This window comes from Scyliorhinus canicula, chromosome 8 (assembly GCF_902713615.1).
Source record: "Scyliorhinus canicula chromosome 8, sScyCan1.1, whole genome shotgun sequence".
NCBI classification, from domain to species: domain Eukaryota; kingdom Metazoa; phylum Chordata; class Chondrichthyes; order Carcharhiniformes; family Scyliorhinidae; genus Scyliorhinus; species Scyliorhinus canicula.
In genome coordinates, this window is record NC_052153.1 from 167,287,327 (window position 1) to 167,307,155 (window position 19,829).

At 44.2% G+C, this 19,829-nt stretch overlaps 1 protein-coding gene across 6 annotated transcripts in view; it reads left to right on the plus strand.

Annotated features, from left to right (window-relative positions):
- Positions 1–18,421, plus strand: part of acsl1a (acyl-CoA synthetase long chain family member 1a) — a 295,407-nt gene extending 276,986 nt beyond the window's left edge. For all 6 annotated transcript variants that reach the window (XM_038805668.1, XM_038805664.1, XM_038805667.1 and 3 more), the window contains exons 19-21: positions 4,458–4,559; positions 5,471–5,542; positions 17,725–18,421. In XM_038805668.1, coding sequence (XP_038661596.1) covers positions 4,458–4,559; positions 5,471–5,542; positions 17,725–17,865 — 315 coding nt within the window. In that variant the 3' untranslated portion in view covers positions 17,866–18,421. The remainder of the gene's footprint in view (positions 1–4,457; positions 4,560–5,470; positions 5,543–17,724) is intronic.
- Positions 18,422–19,829: the final 1,408 nt, after the last annotated feature.

Genomic DNA, 19,829 nt, shown 5'->3' on the forward strand with positions numbered 1-19,829 from the left:
TAAGTGGGTTACCCTGCCGCCACCACCACCACCTGTTGCCTCCAGGAAAATAGCCAGAGGGTGGTATGGAGCTAGAAAATCAGCACATCAGCCAGCGAGCAAAGTTCCCTGCCTGCCTGCCTCTGAACCTGCCCCCAGAAATTCAGCCCTTTGTGTCTGCATCCTGTCGAGAGATATTTAAAATCCATCTTAGCATCTGGAATAAATCAGAGTGTGAACCTGCCAGATAATTGGCACCATTCCCTACAGGTACACATTTGAACATGGAATTTGTTTTTTTTTTCAGCTTTGTACTTTAGGACCTAGAAGGCTGGTTTCATTAGCTCAGATACAAATTAATCGTTTTATTTATGTCTAAAAACTAATTGATGTGATTATCCTCAGGAGCTTCCATTTTATTCAATTTCTTAATTCATTCTTAGGTGTGGGTGTCGCTGCCTGGCCCAGCATTTGTTGCCTATCCCTAAGTGCACTCAAATAGGGGCTGCTTTAGCACAGTGGGCTAAACAGCTGGCTTGCAATGCAGAACAAGGCCAGCAGCACGGGTTCAATTCCTGTACCGGCCTCCCCAAACAGGTACCGGAATGTGGCGACTAGGGGCTTTTCACAGTCACTTCATTAAAGCCTACTTGTGACAATAAGCAATTATTATTATTAAACTGGGTGGCTTGCTGGGCCATTTCAGAGGGCAGTTAAAATTCAGCCACACTGCTGTCAGGAGGTGGGTAGAGGCCATACCATGCAAGGATAGCAGATTCCCTTTCCTAAAGGACATTATTGAACCAGATGGGTTTTTCTGACAATCGACCCTTAATTTCAGTTTTTTATTAAATTTAAATTTCACCATCTGTCGAGGTGGAATTCTCCCCCTTGCTCTCGGGAATACTAGTCCAGTGGCAAGACCTCCCCAAATGTCTGCCAATGCAGCCATTTAATCATTGAATTACAATAGAATCATTTTAGTTTGTTCTGAAGTTTTTATTGTTTTATGTAAGGAAATGTACAGATGCTCTCGGGTCACTCTTTGATGCAGTGCCAAGTGTTTTACTACAGTATTTGTGAGGGGTATGGTAGCATAGAGGTTATGTTCCTGTAATCTTGAGGTCTGTTTTTAAAAACCTGGAGATCTGAGGTCAATTCCTAACATGGCTGGAGAATTTAAATTCAATTAATTATTAATCAATAATCTGGATAGAAAAGCTAATATCAATAATGGTGAGAATGGAACTGCCGGATTGTCTAAAGCCCCTTTCACTGGTTCGCTGATATCTTTGAGGGAAGCAAAACTGTCGCCTTTACCTGACCCGGCCTCCACACCCACAGACATGGAGTTGACGCTTAACTGTGAGATGGACCAGCAAATTCAGTTGGCTTTTGAGGAGGTAGCTCACCACTGCCACCTTGAGGCAATTGGGAAGGGACAATGAATATGAGTCTTGCCATCGATGCTCACGTCCTGTGAATGAATAAAAAAAATAAAGATTGTAATATTTGCAGATGTCAACATCGAGAGCCATTCACCATTTTATAAATTAGGGCGGGACTGCCTTGTGACCAGGTGAGATGCTTCATGGAAAGGTAGCTTGCAAATTTGTGTTTGGCTTTACATAACACGGGCAACCAAACCATGCCGGAGCTTATCTGAAGAGTTTCATTGGACATTGAGTTGAGGCAGAAGTGGGTGGTGGTAGAGGATGACACACTCGATCGATATACATATTTTATCGCTGCTGCAGCCTTCTGAACACAGGTTCTAGTGCCTGTGAAAATTGGGTAGCTTTGGCCTCCTTTGGGTTTAACTTAATGCATGCTCTTTCAGCTATTAGCATAGGCACCCTCCTACTTTTTATGCTTTTGTATTAAATGTGTACATTCTCCCAGTATGGGGGAACCTCTGCTCCAAACTTGCCCAGTGCACATCTGGGGATTTGTTGTCTGGTTGTACCTGCAGCTAGGAAAACAACAAGGTGCCTCCCACGTGCCCCAAAGCAAAATGATGCTAGGGCTGATGTTATAAAATGATGGACCTTGTACATTTTGAATGCATTGTAATTGGTTTTCAGGTAAAGCACAGGATCAATATTTCATAGAATCACTACAGTTCAGATGGAGGCCATTCAGCCCATCAAGTCTGCACCACCGTCCGAAGGTGCACTCTATCTGGGCCCACTCGCCCAACCTATCCTCGTAGCCCCCCCCCCCCCCCCCCCCCCCCCCCCCGGCATAAATCATGGCAAATCCATCTAATCTGCACACCTTGGATACCAAGGGAAAATTAGCACGGCCAATCCACCTAGCCTGCACAAGTTTGGACTGGGAGAAAACCGGAGCACCCGGAGGAAAGCTACGCAGACACTGGGAGAAAGTGCAAACTCCACAGTCACCCATGGCTGTACTTGAACCCGGGCCCCTGGCACTGTGAGGCAGCAGTGCTAACCACTGTGTCGTATTTTCAATCTGGAGTACCGACTTTGTACAAAGCAAACAATTATTTATGAGACTGTCCAATAACTGATTAAATGAACTGGATTCACTAGAAACTCTGCTATTCTTCAAAACTGATTTAAAAAATTGGAAAACTGTTCCATATTTCTCTAAATACCAGTTTTTTGTAGGTACCTTTGAATGATTCAGAGCGACACGACAGAGATGCAGGTGCAATTATCCCTATCCTTCATCCTCTGATAACAACCATAGGGAAATGCCGCACAATGTCCTATTACAGACGAGAAAATAATTATGCTGCATTGTTTGATGTTAAAAGATGTCACTAGAGGGCAGGAAATCTTTTACTTTTTTACATTTTAGATATTTTTCAACAAGTTTCTGCAAACCAATGTTCCTTTATAAATGTGTGGGATTTTCCGAAACTTAACATTTTATGTTCGCCCACTTATATTATCCTTGTAATTTTTAAGGATGCTATTTTACATATTGTTACGACTCCCTGGGCTAGTGTACAGTCAATTCCAGCCCCACAGACCCCGTGTCCCAAAATAAGTGAATTAACCAATGATTCGTATATTTTCTTGAGGTCTTTGACCCTCGACTGCTCCAATAACTTACAGGCACAAGACTTGTAAGTAAAACCTTTTTAAATCTGTTTATTTAGAACAAGAGAAGAAAAAAGCATGCAATGGTAACAATAGAACAATGGTCTGCTAACCTAATTATTGCCCAAACCCCGTTCCATCCTCCACCCAGACACACACAAGACAGACACACAGTGGGGGTAGGGAAATGATCAAAAATAACAGGGATTAAAAGGGGTGGGATGAATCTTTGCTACTGAGGTTGTAGTCTTTGTAGTCGCTGATCTTCGAAGGACACAAAGTGTTGAAATCATCAGTCGGTTTGGATCTTCTTGTCTCCAACTGGAACATACAGACTGTAGAATTCTCTCTGGGGAGTCACTCTCAATTGAACGACCTCCACCAGATTGGCTCTCAGCCTCACTGAGATAATATTAGAATTCTTCACCTAGCAGCACGGTGTTGCAGTGATTAGCACTGCTGCCTCACGGCGCCGAGGACCTGACTTCGATCCTGGCCCTGGGTCACTGTCCATGTGGAGTTTGCACATTTTCCCCATGTCTTCGTGGGTTTCAAGCCCCACAACCCAAAGATGTGCAGGGTAGGTGGATTGGCCATGCTAAATTGCCCCTTAATTGGAAATAAAGAATTTGGTACTCTAAATTTACATATTAAAAAAAAATTTTCACCTGAGTATTTTAAATAGGTTTTCAAACAGTGCCCTCTTGCTGCAGGTGGTGCTGGACAGGATCCTCACGCAGATTGAACTGACTACAGAGAGAAAGGTCTTTAAACCCAGGCAATCAGTTGGGAGAAATCAGACTCTGCTCCCCAGCCTTTTAATCAGAAATTAAACTTGCACAGGCCGGGCTGTAAAGTGTTTTAATCGCCAGCCTTAGCTGACAGAACCGGCTGCTTCCTAGGTTTCCACAGAACTGAAACTCAGCTCTGCAAAATGGAGCTTTCCTGTGTTTTCAGAACATCCTGGAACCAGCCCCCCAATCGAGAGCCTGTTTAAGACCTGGATTTCAGAAGAGCTGATTCGCTGCTAGCCAAGTCCATGAGAATGGCATCACGGGACCTGCCACACAGCACACTGCACCGAGGGGGCGTGCCTGGGCTACTTCAGATAACATATTAGAACCAGGGATGTTTTCAGTAATCGTCCAGATACAAAAAAAGTACAGTCGGCAGAATTGAAGCAGCCAGCAGACCAGAGATTTTTTTTAAAAAGGAAACAAAGGTCAGACAAGGATTTAAAAGAGGTTCCTTACAATACCCGTTATGAATTAACCCTGTACACCTCTATTTTCAAGCAAGGACAAAGACTTCTAATTATGACAAAGACTTGTATTATGTGGTATAATAATTGGCCTCAGTCTTGTCTCATGCCGAGTACCATATTGATTTTATTTTCTATTACAGGCCTTCCTGGTGGGAATTGTAATACCTGATCCTGAAGTGTTACCTGCCTGGGCACAAAGGAGAAATATTGTTGGGTCATTTGAGGAATTGTGTAAAAACAAGGCAAGTCTTGTGCATTTAAAAAAAAACATGCAGGTTGAGTTAAACCTGAAGAGCAAATGTTTGCATGCGGATGACTCTATTTCCAATGCCATGAAGTAGTTCTGATCAGTATGGAGGAGAATGCAGTACATGTTACAAATATTTATCATTTTCTTTCTACTACTTGAATCAAGAGGGGAAAAGATAACTTGTATCTTCAGTGTGCCCCACATTACTTCCCAACCACTTAATTACTTTGGGAATAAGTTACTGTGATGTAGACAAGTACAGAAGCCAATTTCCACATTGCAAGATCCCCAGACAACAGGGAGATCGGTTTAATCAGCTTTGGTGGTGTAGGTCAGCCCAATAGTAGAACTTGTCTACTGCATGTCAAATAGAGTCCTGAGGTATTTTTATGTCAGCTTAAACGTGCGGACAGGGTCTCCATCTCGAAAGGCGGCCTGAAAATGCAACACTGGAGGGGTACCGAATATCCACCTGGATGATTTGACCATGTGCAACTCTGGTTGTCTGATTGCAAATGTACAGTCACTGAGCCAAGCTGAAGACTGGTTTTGGAAGACTTCTAGTTAATGTTCCCTCTAAGCTGTATGGCCGTGCAGTAACCTGCAAGTCCCCATGCAGGCGCACGCTCCAGCTGACTCCTTTAAATTATTGCGTGTGCATGGACACACTCACAAATTAAAGGGGCCACACACTTAAAGAAATGACTCATGCACGCTAAAAAAAAAGTAGGGAACATTGGTTCTATTTTATAAATCTTACACAAATCACTTCTGCTGTATTAGTTAGAAATACCTTTTCCTATCATCTAGTTATTGAATATTTGGGCTCATAATTCATAAAGTTTTAGCAATTTCATTCACATTTCCAATGGAGAATTATTTGCACTTTTCTTTTTCCTAAAGGTTTTAAAGGATGCTATTTTAGCAAATTTGACACAAATTGGAAAGGAATCTGGACTCAAGTCATTTGAACAAGTAAGCAAGTGATTGCTTTACTGGCTGTGTGCCACATCCTTTTCTGGCTATCCTCTCTCTTTCATTTCCTTCCTTCAAGCTAAGTGCTGTGCTCCATCCGTTACTTATGTGCCACTTGCTGCTGAATGTGTGTTATGATTCTTCACGTCAACCAATTTGCATTGTTAATGCAAATATTTCTCATACATGCTGATGTTTTCATTAAAACAAAACAAATTGCTTTAAAATCACACCTCCAGAATACACCAAAATATAAAATTAGATCACAGCCTAGAATTCAATAAAAGCCTCTGGATAGAACATTAATCCAGACTGCAGCATTAAGGGGCAGCGTTTCCCCTTTGGGTCAGGACCTCGGCTGGGGGGGGGGGGGGGGGGGCTTTGGGAAAATGGTGCTGACAAGCTGGCACTTCAGCTTGCTGGCCTGCCTGCCTCAGTCTCCGCCTCCGTATCAGGACCAAAATGAGGTCCATGGTGAATGAAGCAGTTAGAGTACGTCTTCTATTGCATGAAATTTCAAGACTTCTAACAACTGTTTTGGGCATCACACTGTACTTCAGCTGGTCGTTCCTGGGAAAACCAAAACCGAACACTAACAGCAATAGTCAGTAGAATTTCAGCTTCCTCTTAGAAGATATGTTGAAAGCATATGAGAAATACCAGTTAGGGGAGACACTGGCGTAGTGGTATTCTCGCTGGACTAGTAATCCAGAGACCCAGAGTGATGCTCTGGAGACCCGGGTTCGAATCCCACCATGGCAGATGGTGAAAATTGAATTCAATAAAAATCTGGAATTAGAAGTCTAATGATGACCATGAAACCATTGTCGATTGTCGTAAAATCCCAGCTGGCTCGCTAATGCCTTTGAGAGAAGGAAATCTGTCGTCATTAACTGGTCTGGCCTACATTTGATTCCAGATGCACAGCAATGTGGTTGATTCTAAAATGCTGACAGGCATGGGCAATAAATGCTGGCCAAGCCAGCAATGGCTACATCCCATGAACAAATAAAAGAGAAATACCTGCACTGTAACAAATAAATTAAAGCGTGTGTTTTTTCTAGATGCAGGTTTGGACATTTCTGAAATAATGAAAACTATTCATTTTTTCCCCCAGTAGGGTCCCATCCTTCCAAGTCCTTCCAGATACTTGATTGGGGGATTTTGTGTGCCCTTTACAACATTTTGGGGACTACTGTAATCGTATAGGCAGAACTCCACACCTACAGCATGTTTCTGATAGTGGTGTGTGCTGTAATACAAAGGAGCAGGTCATTCAGAAACTACATTTGAGTTGGAATGGGCGACAACATAATTGTTAAGCACTGAAGAAGGCTATTCAGCCCATTGTCATAGAGTCTTAGAGGTCCACAGCATAGAAAAGGCCCTTCAGCCCACTGTGTCTGCACTAGTCAAAAATAACCACATCATTATTCTACTCTCAGTTTCTAGCACTTGGCCCTTGAATGCCTTGGCATTACAAATGCACAGTCAAAATGCTTCTTAAATGTTATGACGGTCTCTGCCTCCACCTTTCAGGCCATAAGTTCCAGACTCTTACCATCCATGGCTGAAAAGGTTCCCCCTCACATCCTCTCTAAACCTCCTGCCCCTTACCTTAAATCTATGCCCCCTGGCCATTGATCCCTACACCCAGGGGAAACGTTTCTTCCTGTCTTCTCTATCTATGCCCCTCATAATTTTATACATTTCAATCATGTTCTCTCCCCCCCCCAGTCTCCTCTGCTCCAAGGAAAACAATCCCAGTCTATCCAATCTCTTCATAACTAAAACTCTCCAGCCCAGGCAACATCCTGGTAAATCACCTCTGCACCCTTTCCAGTGTTATCACATCCTTGTGTTTGTGTGGCTCTCCGAATGAGCAATGCATCTAGTGTAATTCCCCCAGCTTCTTTCTGTAACCCCCACATTCTTCCTTTTCAGTTAATAAACCAGTTCCTTTTTGAATGCCTCGATTGACCCTGCCTCCACCAAACTCTCAGGCAGCGCATTCCTGATCTTAACCATTCACAGCAGGAAAACGTTTCTCCATGTCTCCATTGCTTCTTTGGACAATTACCTAAAATCTGTGCCCCCCTCGGTTTTGGTTCTCCCACCAATGGGAACAGTTTCTCCTTATCTATTCTGTCCAGAGCCAACGTGATTTTGAAAATCTCCATCAAATCTCCTCTCACCCTTCTCCAAGTGACAGTGGCCCAACCCCTCCAACTATCCTCAAGCCTGGAATTATTCTCATGAATCCTTTCTGCATCCTCTCCAGTGCCTTCACATGCTTCCTAAAGTGTGGAATCCTGAACTGGATGCAATAGTCGAGTTGAGGCCAAACCAGTGTTTATACAAGTTTAGCTCCTGTATGGCACGCTCCAATTAATAAAGCCTAGGATACTGTGTGCTTTATTAATCGCGATGTCAACCTGACCTTATGTCACCTTCAAAGACCTGTGCAGATATAGACTAGATCCTTCTGCTCCTGCACCCTATTCAGACTGGGATAGACAGGGGGTAGATCATTAGGAAAGAGGAGAGATATATGCCCATGGAAAGAAGGGGGAGATGAGAATTTTATGGCGATTGACCAAGAGGGGAAGGGAGAAGAAAGACGGAGACAAAAGTGAGTAGAAACTGGGAGTGTACTTTTGTAGAAATGAAGTGGAGCGTCAACATGAATTTGAGGGTTGGAAGATATTCTGCCATGGTTTGGGTTGGGGGAAGAGAAGAGTTCCAGATTGAATTGGCTGAGAGGCCCAATATTAACTTGGGGGATTGGAGAAGAAAAATATGTCTTTTAATAAGATGGGTGAATAAGATGGGTAAAGTATCTCTAGAAACCGGGTCCAGAGGGGAATGTCTCTGAACTGGTGTGAGATTTTAAAGATTGAATGTTGAAGTCACTGTCAGGGAATTAATGCACTGCTGAAAAGATAATGCTATAGTTTGTCTGTCTTTGAATTGAAGATATAAAATTTATCAGTAGTAACTATAGCCTTGGTCACCTAGAGAAAGAGCTTTTACAAATATAGGAATAAATTGTTGAAGTTTCTGCCTCCAAAGCTGGAGCAGTGGTTATGGGACAGTGGAGGGCCGGAGGTTGTTGGGTGGTGAGAAGGATCAAGGCTGTGGAGGGACTTGTAAATGAAAACAGAAAATGCTGGATAAAGCCAGCTCACCTGGCAGTCTGCTGGGTTTATCCAGTAGTTTCTGTTTTTATTTGCTTTAATTTGAGGGATTCGTAAACACATCCAGGAAATATTGATTTTCATTATATTTGGATGCACGAATTAATGGAAACTGACCAAGACTATGGTGTGTACTCCGAGTACGACAGGGTGTATGCTGATAGGTTGCAGGCAGTTGAGTCTTTTCTTCAAGGCAAGGCTGTAATTGAAATCCAGGCTAATCCGGGAGTCAGGGAAGAATTAGCTGTGAAGAGCTGACATTGCAGCACAATATCCAATACTCTTGGAGGAACAGCACTTCAATAAGGCAGGTATAAAGCTGCAAAACTACCAAATGAAGATATTGTAATTGCTAGCTGCCTGTGTGAATTATAATTTTTCTGGGCTTTATTTTAGCTGCATCTTTCTCTATTTTGGTCCGTTGTACTAGTGCTCGATTATGGTTATTTTGCTATTGCAACAAGTTACCGCTCAAATAATCATCAGCAAAGGCAATTATTTTGATTCATTTAATTGCCAAACGTATAGATTACATTTTTTCATTGCCATCTTCATTTTCCACGTTGACACTTTACCCTACAAGCCCTTGCACATCCCTCTGGCGAACCGCGCACTTCCCTCTGGCTAACCATGTGGCTTCTTGTGATAACTGCGAGGCCAGTAGTCCATACATGAATGGTTCTCTTTCTTTGCAACATACAGAGCACTTATCTGTGCCCATGTGTCATTGTGCTTGAGTTGACATTGTTTAGCTATAAATTGTGGTTTCCACTACTGTGTTTCCTTCCATTTCTTAGAAAAACTGCACACACTCCAGTTACGTTTTGTCCGCTGTGCAATTTATAACTGGTTAGGAGCTTTCGTATTGGCCGCATAATTGTGAATTCCTTTTAGTTCACTATACCAATGCAAAAATAGTCCCTTTTGCGGAAATTCACTTGAGAAGGAATTTGCATTTAGTATCTTTCGTTGGCCAAGCTAAATTGCCCTTCGTGTCCAAAGAGGTTGGGTGGGAACCACAGATTTGAGCCAGGGAGGTGGGATGGAAATTTTCGGAAATAGGAGGAGAAGGGGATTAAGACACCAAAAGATTTGTTTCTTGGGGGTCAGTTTGCAGGGTTGAAGGAGCTGGAAGCGAAGTATGGGCTGGAGCAGGGGAAATGTTTAGATACATGCAGGGTTGAGATTTTGCCAGAAAGGAGATACAGAACTTCTCGGTGGAGCCGGCCTCCAAATTGCTGGAGGAGGTGCTGACGACAGGGGGACTGGAGAAGGGGCTAGTGTTTGGAAGAGGAGAAGGCACCACTGGAAGGGATCAAAGCGAAATGGGAGGAAGAGTTGGGAGAGGATATAGAGGAGGGGTTCCAGTGTGAGGTGCTCCGGAGAGTGAACGCCTCCACCTTGTGCGCAAGGTTGGGGCTGTTACAGCTGAAGGTGGTATACAGAGCACACCTCACGAGGGCGAGGATGAGCCGATTCTTTGCAGGAGTAGAAGATGTGTGTGAACGTTGTGGGGGGGGCCCTCTCACCATATTCATATGTTTTGGTCCTGTCCAAAGCTGGAGGATTACTGGAAGGAGGTTTTTAGGGTAACTTCTAAAGTGGTGCACATGAAACTGGACCCGGGCCCCCGGGAGGCCATATTCGGGGTGTCGGACCAGCCAGGGTTGGAAACGGGTGCAGAGGCGGATGTTGTAGCCTTCGCCTCATTGATCGCCCGAAGGCGGATACTGATGGTTGGAGAGCGGCCTCTCCACCCTGTGCCCTGGCGTGGCGGGGGGAATCTGTTGGAATTCTTGATCCTTTAGAAGGTTAAGTTTGAACTGAGGGGAAGGATGGAGGGGTTCTACAATTCATGGGCATTATTCATTATGCACTTTCAAGAACTGGATAACATCGAACATTAGTTTGGGGGGGGGTGGGAGGGTTGGGGCCAGGGGGACAGTGTGTGTTAATGGTGACTGTGGGTGATTCCTGATCCTTTTGTCATTTGTTTATGTGAACATGCGGGCAAATGTTGGGTTTGGTGGGAGAATGGGATCATTGTTATTGATATGAGGATTCACATATTTGTTACTGATTATTGTTTATTGTTGGGTGTAAATTTGGGAGAAAATGTGAAAAAGGAGGAGAATAAAAATATTTAAAAAGAAAAAGGTTGGGTGGGGTTACTGGTTACAGGGATAGGGTGGAGGTGTGGGCTTGGGTAGAGTACTCTTTCCAAGGGCCAGTCTAGACTCAATGGGCCGAATGGCCGCCTTCTGCACTGTAAATTCTATGATTCATGTTGGCAGATATCCCAAATCAATTCGCATCCATTGAAGTACAATCTGTAGGTGGATGTGGCAATAATGTTTAGAGTCACACAGAAATATAGAAAATAGGAACAGGATAGGTCAATTGGCCCTTCGAGCCTGCTCCGCCGTTCATAGAAACATAGAAAATAGGTGCAGGAGTCGGCCATTCAGCCCTTCGTGCCTGCACCTCCATTCAATATGATCATGCAAACTCAGTATCCCACTCCCACTTTCTCTCCATATCCCTTGATCCCTTTAGCCGCAAGGGCAACGTTTAGCTCCAATTGAATATATCCAATGAACTGGCCCCAACAGCTTTCTGTGGTAGAGAATTCCGTAAGTTCACACCTTTCTCATCTCAGTCCTGAGTGGGTTACCCCTTATCCTTAGGATGTGACCTCTAGATTCTTCCTGAATCTAGCCTGTCCAGTCGTAGAATTATAGAATCTACAGTGCAGAAGGAGGCCATTCGGCCCATCGAGTCTGCACCGGCCAGAGAAACAGCACCCCATCTCAGCCCACACCTCTACCCCATCCCCGCAACCCTACCCAACCCCTTGGACACTAAGGGGCAATTTAGCATGGCCAATCCACTTAACCTGCACATCTTTGCACTGTGGGAGGAAACTGGAGCATCCGGAGGAAACCCACGGAGACACTGGGAGAACGTGCAGACTCCACACAGACAGTGATCCAAGCCAGGAATCGAACCTGGGGCCCTGGAGCTGTGAAGCAACTGTGTTACCGTACCGCCCATCAGGATTTTATATGTTTCTACGAGATCCCCTCTCATTCTTCTAAACTCCAGTGAGTACAAGCCCAGTCGATCCAGTCTTTCTTCATGTCAGTCCTGTCATCCCGGGAATTCGTCTGGTGAGCCTTCGCTGGACACCCTCAATAACAAGAATGTCCTTCCTCAAACTAGGAGACCAAAACTGCACATAATACTCAAAGTGGGACCTCACCAAGCCCTTGTATAACTGCAGCAAGACATCCCTACTCCTATACATAAATCCTCTCGCTATAAAGGCCAGCATGCCATTATCTTTCCTCACCGCTTGCCAACCTGCATGTCAACCTTCAGCGACTGTTCCACCATGACACCCAGGTCGCGTTGCACTTCCCCTCTGCTGTCAAGTGCATAACCTCACATTTACCTACATTCTATTGCATTTGCCAAGTATTTGCCCACTCCGCCAGCCTGTCCACGTTACCCTGCAGCCTCTTTGCAGCCTGCTCACAGCACACACTGCCACCTAAATTAGTGTCATCTGCACATTTGGAGATATTGCATGCAATTGGATTGGATTTGTTTATTGTCACATGTACCAAGGTACAGTGAAAAGTAATGTTCTGCGTACAGTTCAGACAGATCATTCCATACATGAAAAGAAAATACATAATAGGGCAAATATAAAATACACAATGTAAATACATAGACACAGGCATCGGGTGAAGCATACAGGAGTGTAATACTTCTCAGTAGAGAAGACGTGTGAGGAGGTCAGATTAGTCCATAAGAGGGTCGTTTCGGAGTAACAGCGGAGAAGAAGCTGTTTTTGAATCTGTTCGTGCGTGTTCTCAGACTTTTGTATCTCCTGCCCGATGGAAGAAGTTGGAAGAGTGAATAAGCCGGGTGGGAGGGGTCTTTGATTATTCTGCCCGCTTTCACAAGGCAGCGGGAGGTGTAGATAGAGTCAGTGGCTGGGCGGCGGGTTTGTGTGATGGACTGGGTGGTGGTCACAATTCTGTGTAGTTTCTTACTGTCTTGGGCCGAGTAGTTGCCATACCAGGCTGTGATGCAGCCAGACTTTCTATGGTGCATCTGTAAAATTTGGTAAGAGTCAACGTGGACGTGCCGAATATCCTTAATTTCCGAAGAAAATATAGGCGCAGTTGTGCTTTCTTTGTCATAGAGTCAACATGGGTGGACCAGGATAAATTGTTGGTGATGTGCACACCTAGGAATTTGAAGCTGTCAACCATCTCCACCTCAGCCCCATTGATGCAGACAGTCATGTGTATGATACTTTGCTTCCTGAATGACCAGCTCTTTAGTTTTGCTGACATTGAGGGAGAGATTGTTGTTGTTACACCTCTCCTCTAGGTTCTCTATTTCCCTCCTGTATTCTGACTCATCGTCGTTCAAGATCCGACCCACTACAGTCAAGTCATCACCAAACTTGTAGATTGAGTTGGAGCAGTTCCTCTGTCCAAATCATGAACGTATATTGTGAACAGCTGGGGTCCCTGCACTGAACGTTGCGGTACCCCACTAGTCATTTCCTGCTAATCTGAAACGGATCCATTTATTTCCACTCTCTGCTTCCTTTCTGCCAACCAGTTCTCTATCCATGCCAATACATTGCCTCCAACGGGCAGCACGGTGGTGAAGTGGGTTAGCCCTGGTGCCTCACGGTGCCGAGGTCCCAGGTTCGATCCCGGCTCTGGGTCACTATCCGTGTGGAGTTTGCACATTCTCCCTGTGCTTGCGTGGATTTTGCCCCCACAACCCAAAGATGTGCAGATTAGGTGGATCGTCCACGCTAAATTGCCCCTTAATTGGAAAAAATGAATTGGGTATTCTAAATTTAAAAAAAAATACATTACCTACCATGAGCTTTAATGTTGCTCACTGACCCCTTGTGTGGGACCTTGTCAAAAACCTTTTGAAAGTCCAGATACACAACATCCACTGGTTCACCCTTGTCCACTCTACTGGTCACATCCTCAAAACATTCCTTAAGATTTGTCAAGCATAATTTCCCTTTAGTAAATCTATGCTGACTTGGACCGATCCTGTCCCCGCTTTCCAAATGCTCAGTTATTTCATCTAATAATTGACTCCAGCATTTTCCCCACAACTGAATTGTGGGCAGCACGGTAGCATGGTGGTTAGCATAAATGCTTCACAGCTCCAGGGTCCCAAGTTCGATTCTCGGCTGGGTCACTGTCTGTGCAGAGTCTGCACGTCCTCCCCGTGTGTGCGTGGGTTTCCTACGGGTGCTCCGGTTTCCTCCCACAGTCCAAAGATGTGCGGGTTAGGTGGATTGGCCAGGCTAAATTGCCCGTAGTGTCCTAAAAAACAAGTAAGGTTAGGGGGGGGTTGTTGGGTTACGGGTATAGGGTGGATACGTGGGTTTGAGTAGGGGTGATCATTGCTCGGCACAACATCGAGGGCCGAAGGGCCTGTTCTGTGCTGTACTGTTCTATGTTCTATGATGTCAGGCTAACCGGTCTATAACCTGTTTTCTCCCTGCCTCCTTTTTAAAAAAATAGGGTTACATTAGTTACCCTCGAATCTATTGGAACTATAGAATGCTGGAAAATGATCCAATACGTGTACATGTGTGCTAACATTCTGCGATTTGTGCACAATTATTATTAATATTATTAAGTACCCCAAATCCCTTTGTGTTGCATATTTCTACAGTATTTCTCCATTTAAACAATATTCTGTTCTTTTGCTCTCCCTTCCAAAATGTCAACTTCACATTATCCATATTGTGCTCCATTTGCCAACTTTTTGCCCACTTAACCTATCAATATCTCTTTGCAAACTGTTTGTAACCCTCCCGCAACTTGCCTTTCCACCTATATTTGTGTTGACTGCTAATTTGGCTATAATACATTAGCTTCCTTCCTCCAAGTCATTAATAAACATTTGCAGTCCCAGCACTGATCCCCACTGGTTAGAGGTCACAAACTGAAAAATAACCCCGTGGGCACGATTCTCCACAACCACAATGGGTGGGAGAATAGCGGGAGGTCTGCTCCCGCACCTCCCGCTATTCTCCCACCCCACCCCCCCAAAATGGCGTGTCCGGTTTTGCGATTCTCCGGCCCGGATGGGCCGAGCGGCCTGCCATTCCCGACCTGTTCACGACGGCGGCAACCACACCTGGTCGCTGCCGTCGTGAACATGGCGTGCCAGGTAAGTGTGGGGCCTGTGGGGGGCGGATCGGGGATCGACCACCACGACCGTGCTCGGGAGGGGACGGGCCCGCGATCGGTGTCCACCGATCGTCGGGTCGGCGTCTCAAGGGGACGCACTCTTTCCCCTCCGCCGCCCCGCAAGACCAAGCCGCTACGTCTTGCGGGGCGGCTGAGGGGAAAGACGGCAACCGCGCATGCGTGGGTTTGAACTGTCCAACCCGCGCATGCGCGGCTGATGTCATTAGGCGCCGCTGCGGCGTCATTCTTGGCGCACCGGGTTTGAAGCCAGGGACAAGGCCCGGCGGACGAGTTTCCCGGTACGGCCCTCCTATCCCCCCGGGGAGGGGAGAATAGGGAGCCGGGAGAGGCTTCCGACGCCGTCGTGAACCTCTCCGGGTTTCACGACGACGTCGGGCCCTGCGGAGAATTCCGCCCCTTATCCCCACGCACTGTTTCCTGCTCATTAGCCAACTCTCTATCTAAGCCAATATACTAGCGCCAACACCATGGGCTTTTATCTTTCCACTTAACCTTTTGTGAGGTACCTTGTCGAATGTCTTCTGTAAAATACAACTCATCTAGTTCTCCTCTATCCACTTTGGTTGAGACTTCCTCAAAAAATCTAATCAATTTGCATGCTTACTTTCAGCGACTGGTGTACAAGGGCACCCACTTCTCATTTCACATTCCCCTCTCTCGGCAATTCAGATAATAATCTGCCTTCCTGTTTTTGCTACATCACATTTATCCACATCATACTGCATCTGTTATGCATTTGCCCATTCACTCAACGTAACCAAATCACACTAAAACATCTCTACATCCTCCTCACAGCTTACCCTGTGACCCAGCTTTGTGTCACCTGAATTGCCCCTTCAAGGGCAATTAGGGATGGGCAATAAATGCTGGCCCAGCCAGCGAGGCCCTCATCCTATGAACAAATTTTTTAAAACTGCAAATTTTGAAATATTCTGTTCTTTTGTTCTCCCTTCCAAAATGTCAAATTCACATTATCCACATTATACTCCATTTGCCAACTTTTTGCCCATTTACTTAACCTATCAATACTCTTCGCAAACCGTTTGTATCCCTCTTGCAACTTGCAACTTGGCTTACCAAAGGGGCTGGTTTAGCTCACTCAGCTAAACGCTGGCTTTTAAAGCAGACCAAGGCAGGCCAGCAGCACGGTTCGATTCCCATACCAGCCTCCCCGGACAGGCGCCGGAATGTGGCGACTAGGGGCTTTTCACAGTAACTTCATTGAAGTGTACTCGTGACAATAAGCGATTTTCATTTCATTTCATTTCATTTTCATTTCATCTTTGTGTCGACTGCTAATTTAGTTCCCTCATCTAAATCAGGAATATATATTGTGACCAGCTGGGGTCCCAACACTGATCCCTGCATTACCCCATTAATCACAACTTGCCATTTGGAAAAAAACAACTGTTTATTTCTACTCTTTGTTTCCTGTCTGCTAACCAGTTTTTTATTACTCTCAACACACTACCTCTAATCCCTTGTGCTTTACTTTTCCATACTAATCTCTCATGTGGGTACTTGTCGAAAGTCTTAAAGTCCAAATAAACCACATCCACTGGCTCCCCTTCGTCAACTTTACTTGTTATATCCTCTCATAATTCTAGTTGATTGCCGAGCATGATTTTCCTTTTATAAATCCATGCTGACTCTGTTCGATCCTGCCACTGTTTCTAAGTGCTCTGCTATTAAATCATTTATAATGGAATCTAGCATTTTCCCCACTACTGATGTCAGGCTGACTGGTCTATAATTCCTTACTTTCTCTCTACCTCCTCTTCTAAACAGTGGGGTTACGTTAGCTACCCTCCAATTTGTACAAACCTTTTATAGAATCTACGAAGATGACCAGCAATGCATCCACTATTTCTAGGGCCACTTCCTTAAGTACTCTGGGGTGTAGATTATCAGGCCCTGAGGATTTATTGGCCTTCAATCCCATCAATTTCCCAACACCATTTCCCTTTAATCCTGATTTCAGTTCCTCCCTCTCACTAATTCCTGTTCCCCCCCACCCCCCCCAAACGTTTTTAATGTCTTCCTTTGTGAAAAAAGAACCAAGTATGTATGTAATTGGTCAGCCGCTGCTCGTTCCCCATTACAAATTGCCTTGCTTCTGACTGTAAGGGACCTACATTTGTCTTCATCGATCTTTTTCTCTACACATACCCATAGAAACTTACAGCCAGTTTTATGTTCCCGGCAAGCTTATTCTCGTACTCTGTTTTCCCCTTTGTAATCAATCCCTTTGTCCTCCTTTATTGAATTCTAAACTGCTCCCAGTCCTCAGCTCTGCTGTTTCCCTGGCCAATTCGTAATGCCTCTTCCTTGGATCTAATACTATCTCCTGATTTCCATTGCAAGCCCTTTCCTGTTTTATTTTTGTGCCAGACATGGTGGTTATGACCTACTTTCTTGAATTTCGACTGTCTGTGGTGGAGGGATGTCAGGACCTTGACCCAGCCATGATGGAAGAACACCAATATTTGTCCCATTCAGGATGGTCTGTGACTTTAATGGCGTTGGTCTTCCTGTATGCCTTCAGCCCTTGTCCTGCGCTAATAACTGAGGGACATGATTTCAGATCCCACTGTGACAATTGGGGGAATTAATCCCAGCTGGATCATTGATGTCCTTTTGGGGGTCATCTGCATTTAATCGAGCCAAAAGCTGACTGACTTGTTTAATAATGGACTCTTTTCATTTTGAATAGGTGAAGGATATCTATCTACATCCTGAGATGCTAACTGTTCAAAATGGCCTTCTGACTCCAACATTCAAGGCAAAGAGGGCAGAACTGAAAAAATACTTTAGTTCACAAATTGCTGAACTTTACAAAAACAACAGTGTATAAACAAACGCACATTTATTTGAAGCAAATTTAATTCATGGCCTTGATCATTTGATAATGATAAACTGTTAACAGATGCTTTGCAATGATCTCCAACAAGAGTATATAAAATATATTCATATTTGTACAACAAGCCTTATGAGCCAAAAATATCATCGCAGATCACAGTTTAAATATATGGATTTCCAGAATGCCTTATATTTGAAATATTCGTCTCCATCATGGGGGAATGATATAGCAAACTTGAAATGATATGGAAGCACAAATTTTGAGTTGCACTTGAGTGGAAGGATGTACAGTTGTCTCAAATGCACTATTGAGTAACATTCTTTTTATATCTATGTACACAGCAACTGTTGCACAAATGTTTAAAGATAAAATGAAGATTAACACTGAGAGCTTTAACAATATTACATATTTAATTTATAATGTCTCCCTAAGTTTTAATATTTGATGTATAAGGAAAGAAGGCTTGGCATTGTAAATGTTTTTGTACACAGAACCAAAGGAGAATTTGCAAAATTGTCAGTAAAATTAAAATAAAAGTATGTTTTGTGTATCTTGGTTCATCATTGCAGTAAATTCTGTCCATTGATCACAAAGGAACAGCCCCACGGTGCTGAAACGAGATGGACAATAGTCACCTTGTGAAGTATGTTAAATAACCCTTTTCACTGCAGGCTGAATGGCACCGTATCGCTGAGCCAGCAACGAGCAGTTTCAGCAGCGTATTGCAGTTGACATCTTCTGCACTCTTGACCATCTTGCAGTCTTTAAATGTAATAATTGCAAAAGAAATATCCATAACTCACAACTCCAGAAGTTGTTATTTAATCTGGTTGGGAACATGCAGCACATTGTTCGGCACTGGTACACCCTGAAGTTTGAGGATCAAATAATACTAACTGCAACTTGCTAACTGAAAAGCCAATCATTTATGAGAGCTGACATTTTCACATTTCCTGCAAAAGGGGGGGGGGGGGGGGGTGTGGGGAGGTCTTTGCAGATTCTATTCCTATAAACTGGGAGATCCTGCATTAGCAAATGCAGATTATTATTCATGTGGCCCTGTGCCTCCAAATGTGGGTGTGACTTAGGTGCTCTGAAGTCAACTAACCGATGCTCATTTAAATATTTTGTCCATGCACTTTGGTATCCTGGGGCTCATTGATTTTTTTAAATGAAAGAAAGTTTTTATGCTTTCCACAAAATTATTTTGTATAAGGGAACAAATGGTATTTATAGGATTGCTTCGTGATGAACATGTGTTGTTCATGGACCTATTGCTATCTATTGATAATAACAGTTTTGCATTTGGTCCACACTTTGTGTATAAAGCTTTAATGTTGCATTTTCTTTTGTCACTAACCACACTGTCTCTTGTGCAGCAAGTCTGTTTACACCAAGATGCTGTGCAATGCTGATTCCGTGTTCCTCATTGTGTCAGTGTTGGACACATGTTGCTCTGTGCCTCCCAGCCACAACTGAAAATCCTCCCCATGCTGCCTTTTTCCCCTGTTGTTGCCGCTGTTCCCAAATGCTACATGCCTGCTCAAGCTGCTGAAAGTTTGAATCACAGACTGTCTGTTGATGCTCTGGAATTGGACCTTAAGGTTTAGAAATTAACATCTTACAGTGGATGATTGTGGTCGAACACTCCAGATGCAAAAATGGAACCTGTTGGAAGTTTAGCTCCTGGATTTGAATGATTTGCAGACTTGATTGTTGAATTGTGGGAGCAAGTGTTGCCTTGCGACCAACAGGAATGATGCTTGGAGATCCTGAACCTTTCTCTTCTACCTATGATTCTCGCTCTTTGCAGCATAATGTAGGGGTTACACCTGAATTTGAAGCACATCACAGGAATGTTAAAAGACTGCAAGCTCGTGGCACTCATTGATGGTTCCCCATGAATGTGCGACCCATCCAAACTACAACGATTATCTCCTGCATGTCAGGACTTCCAA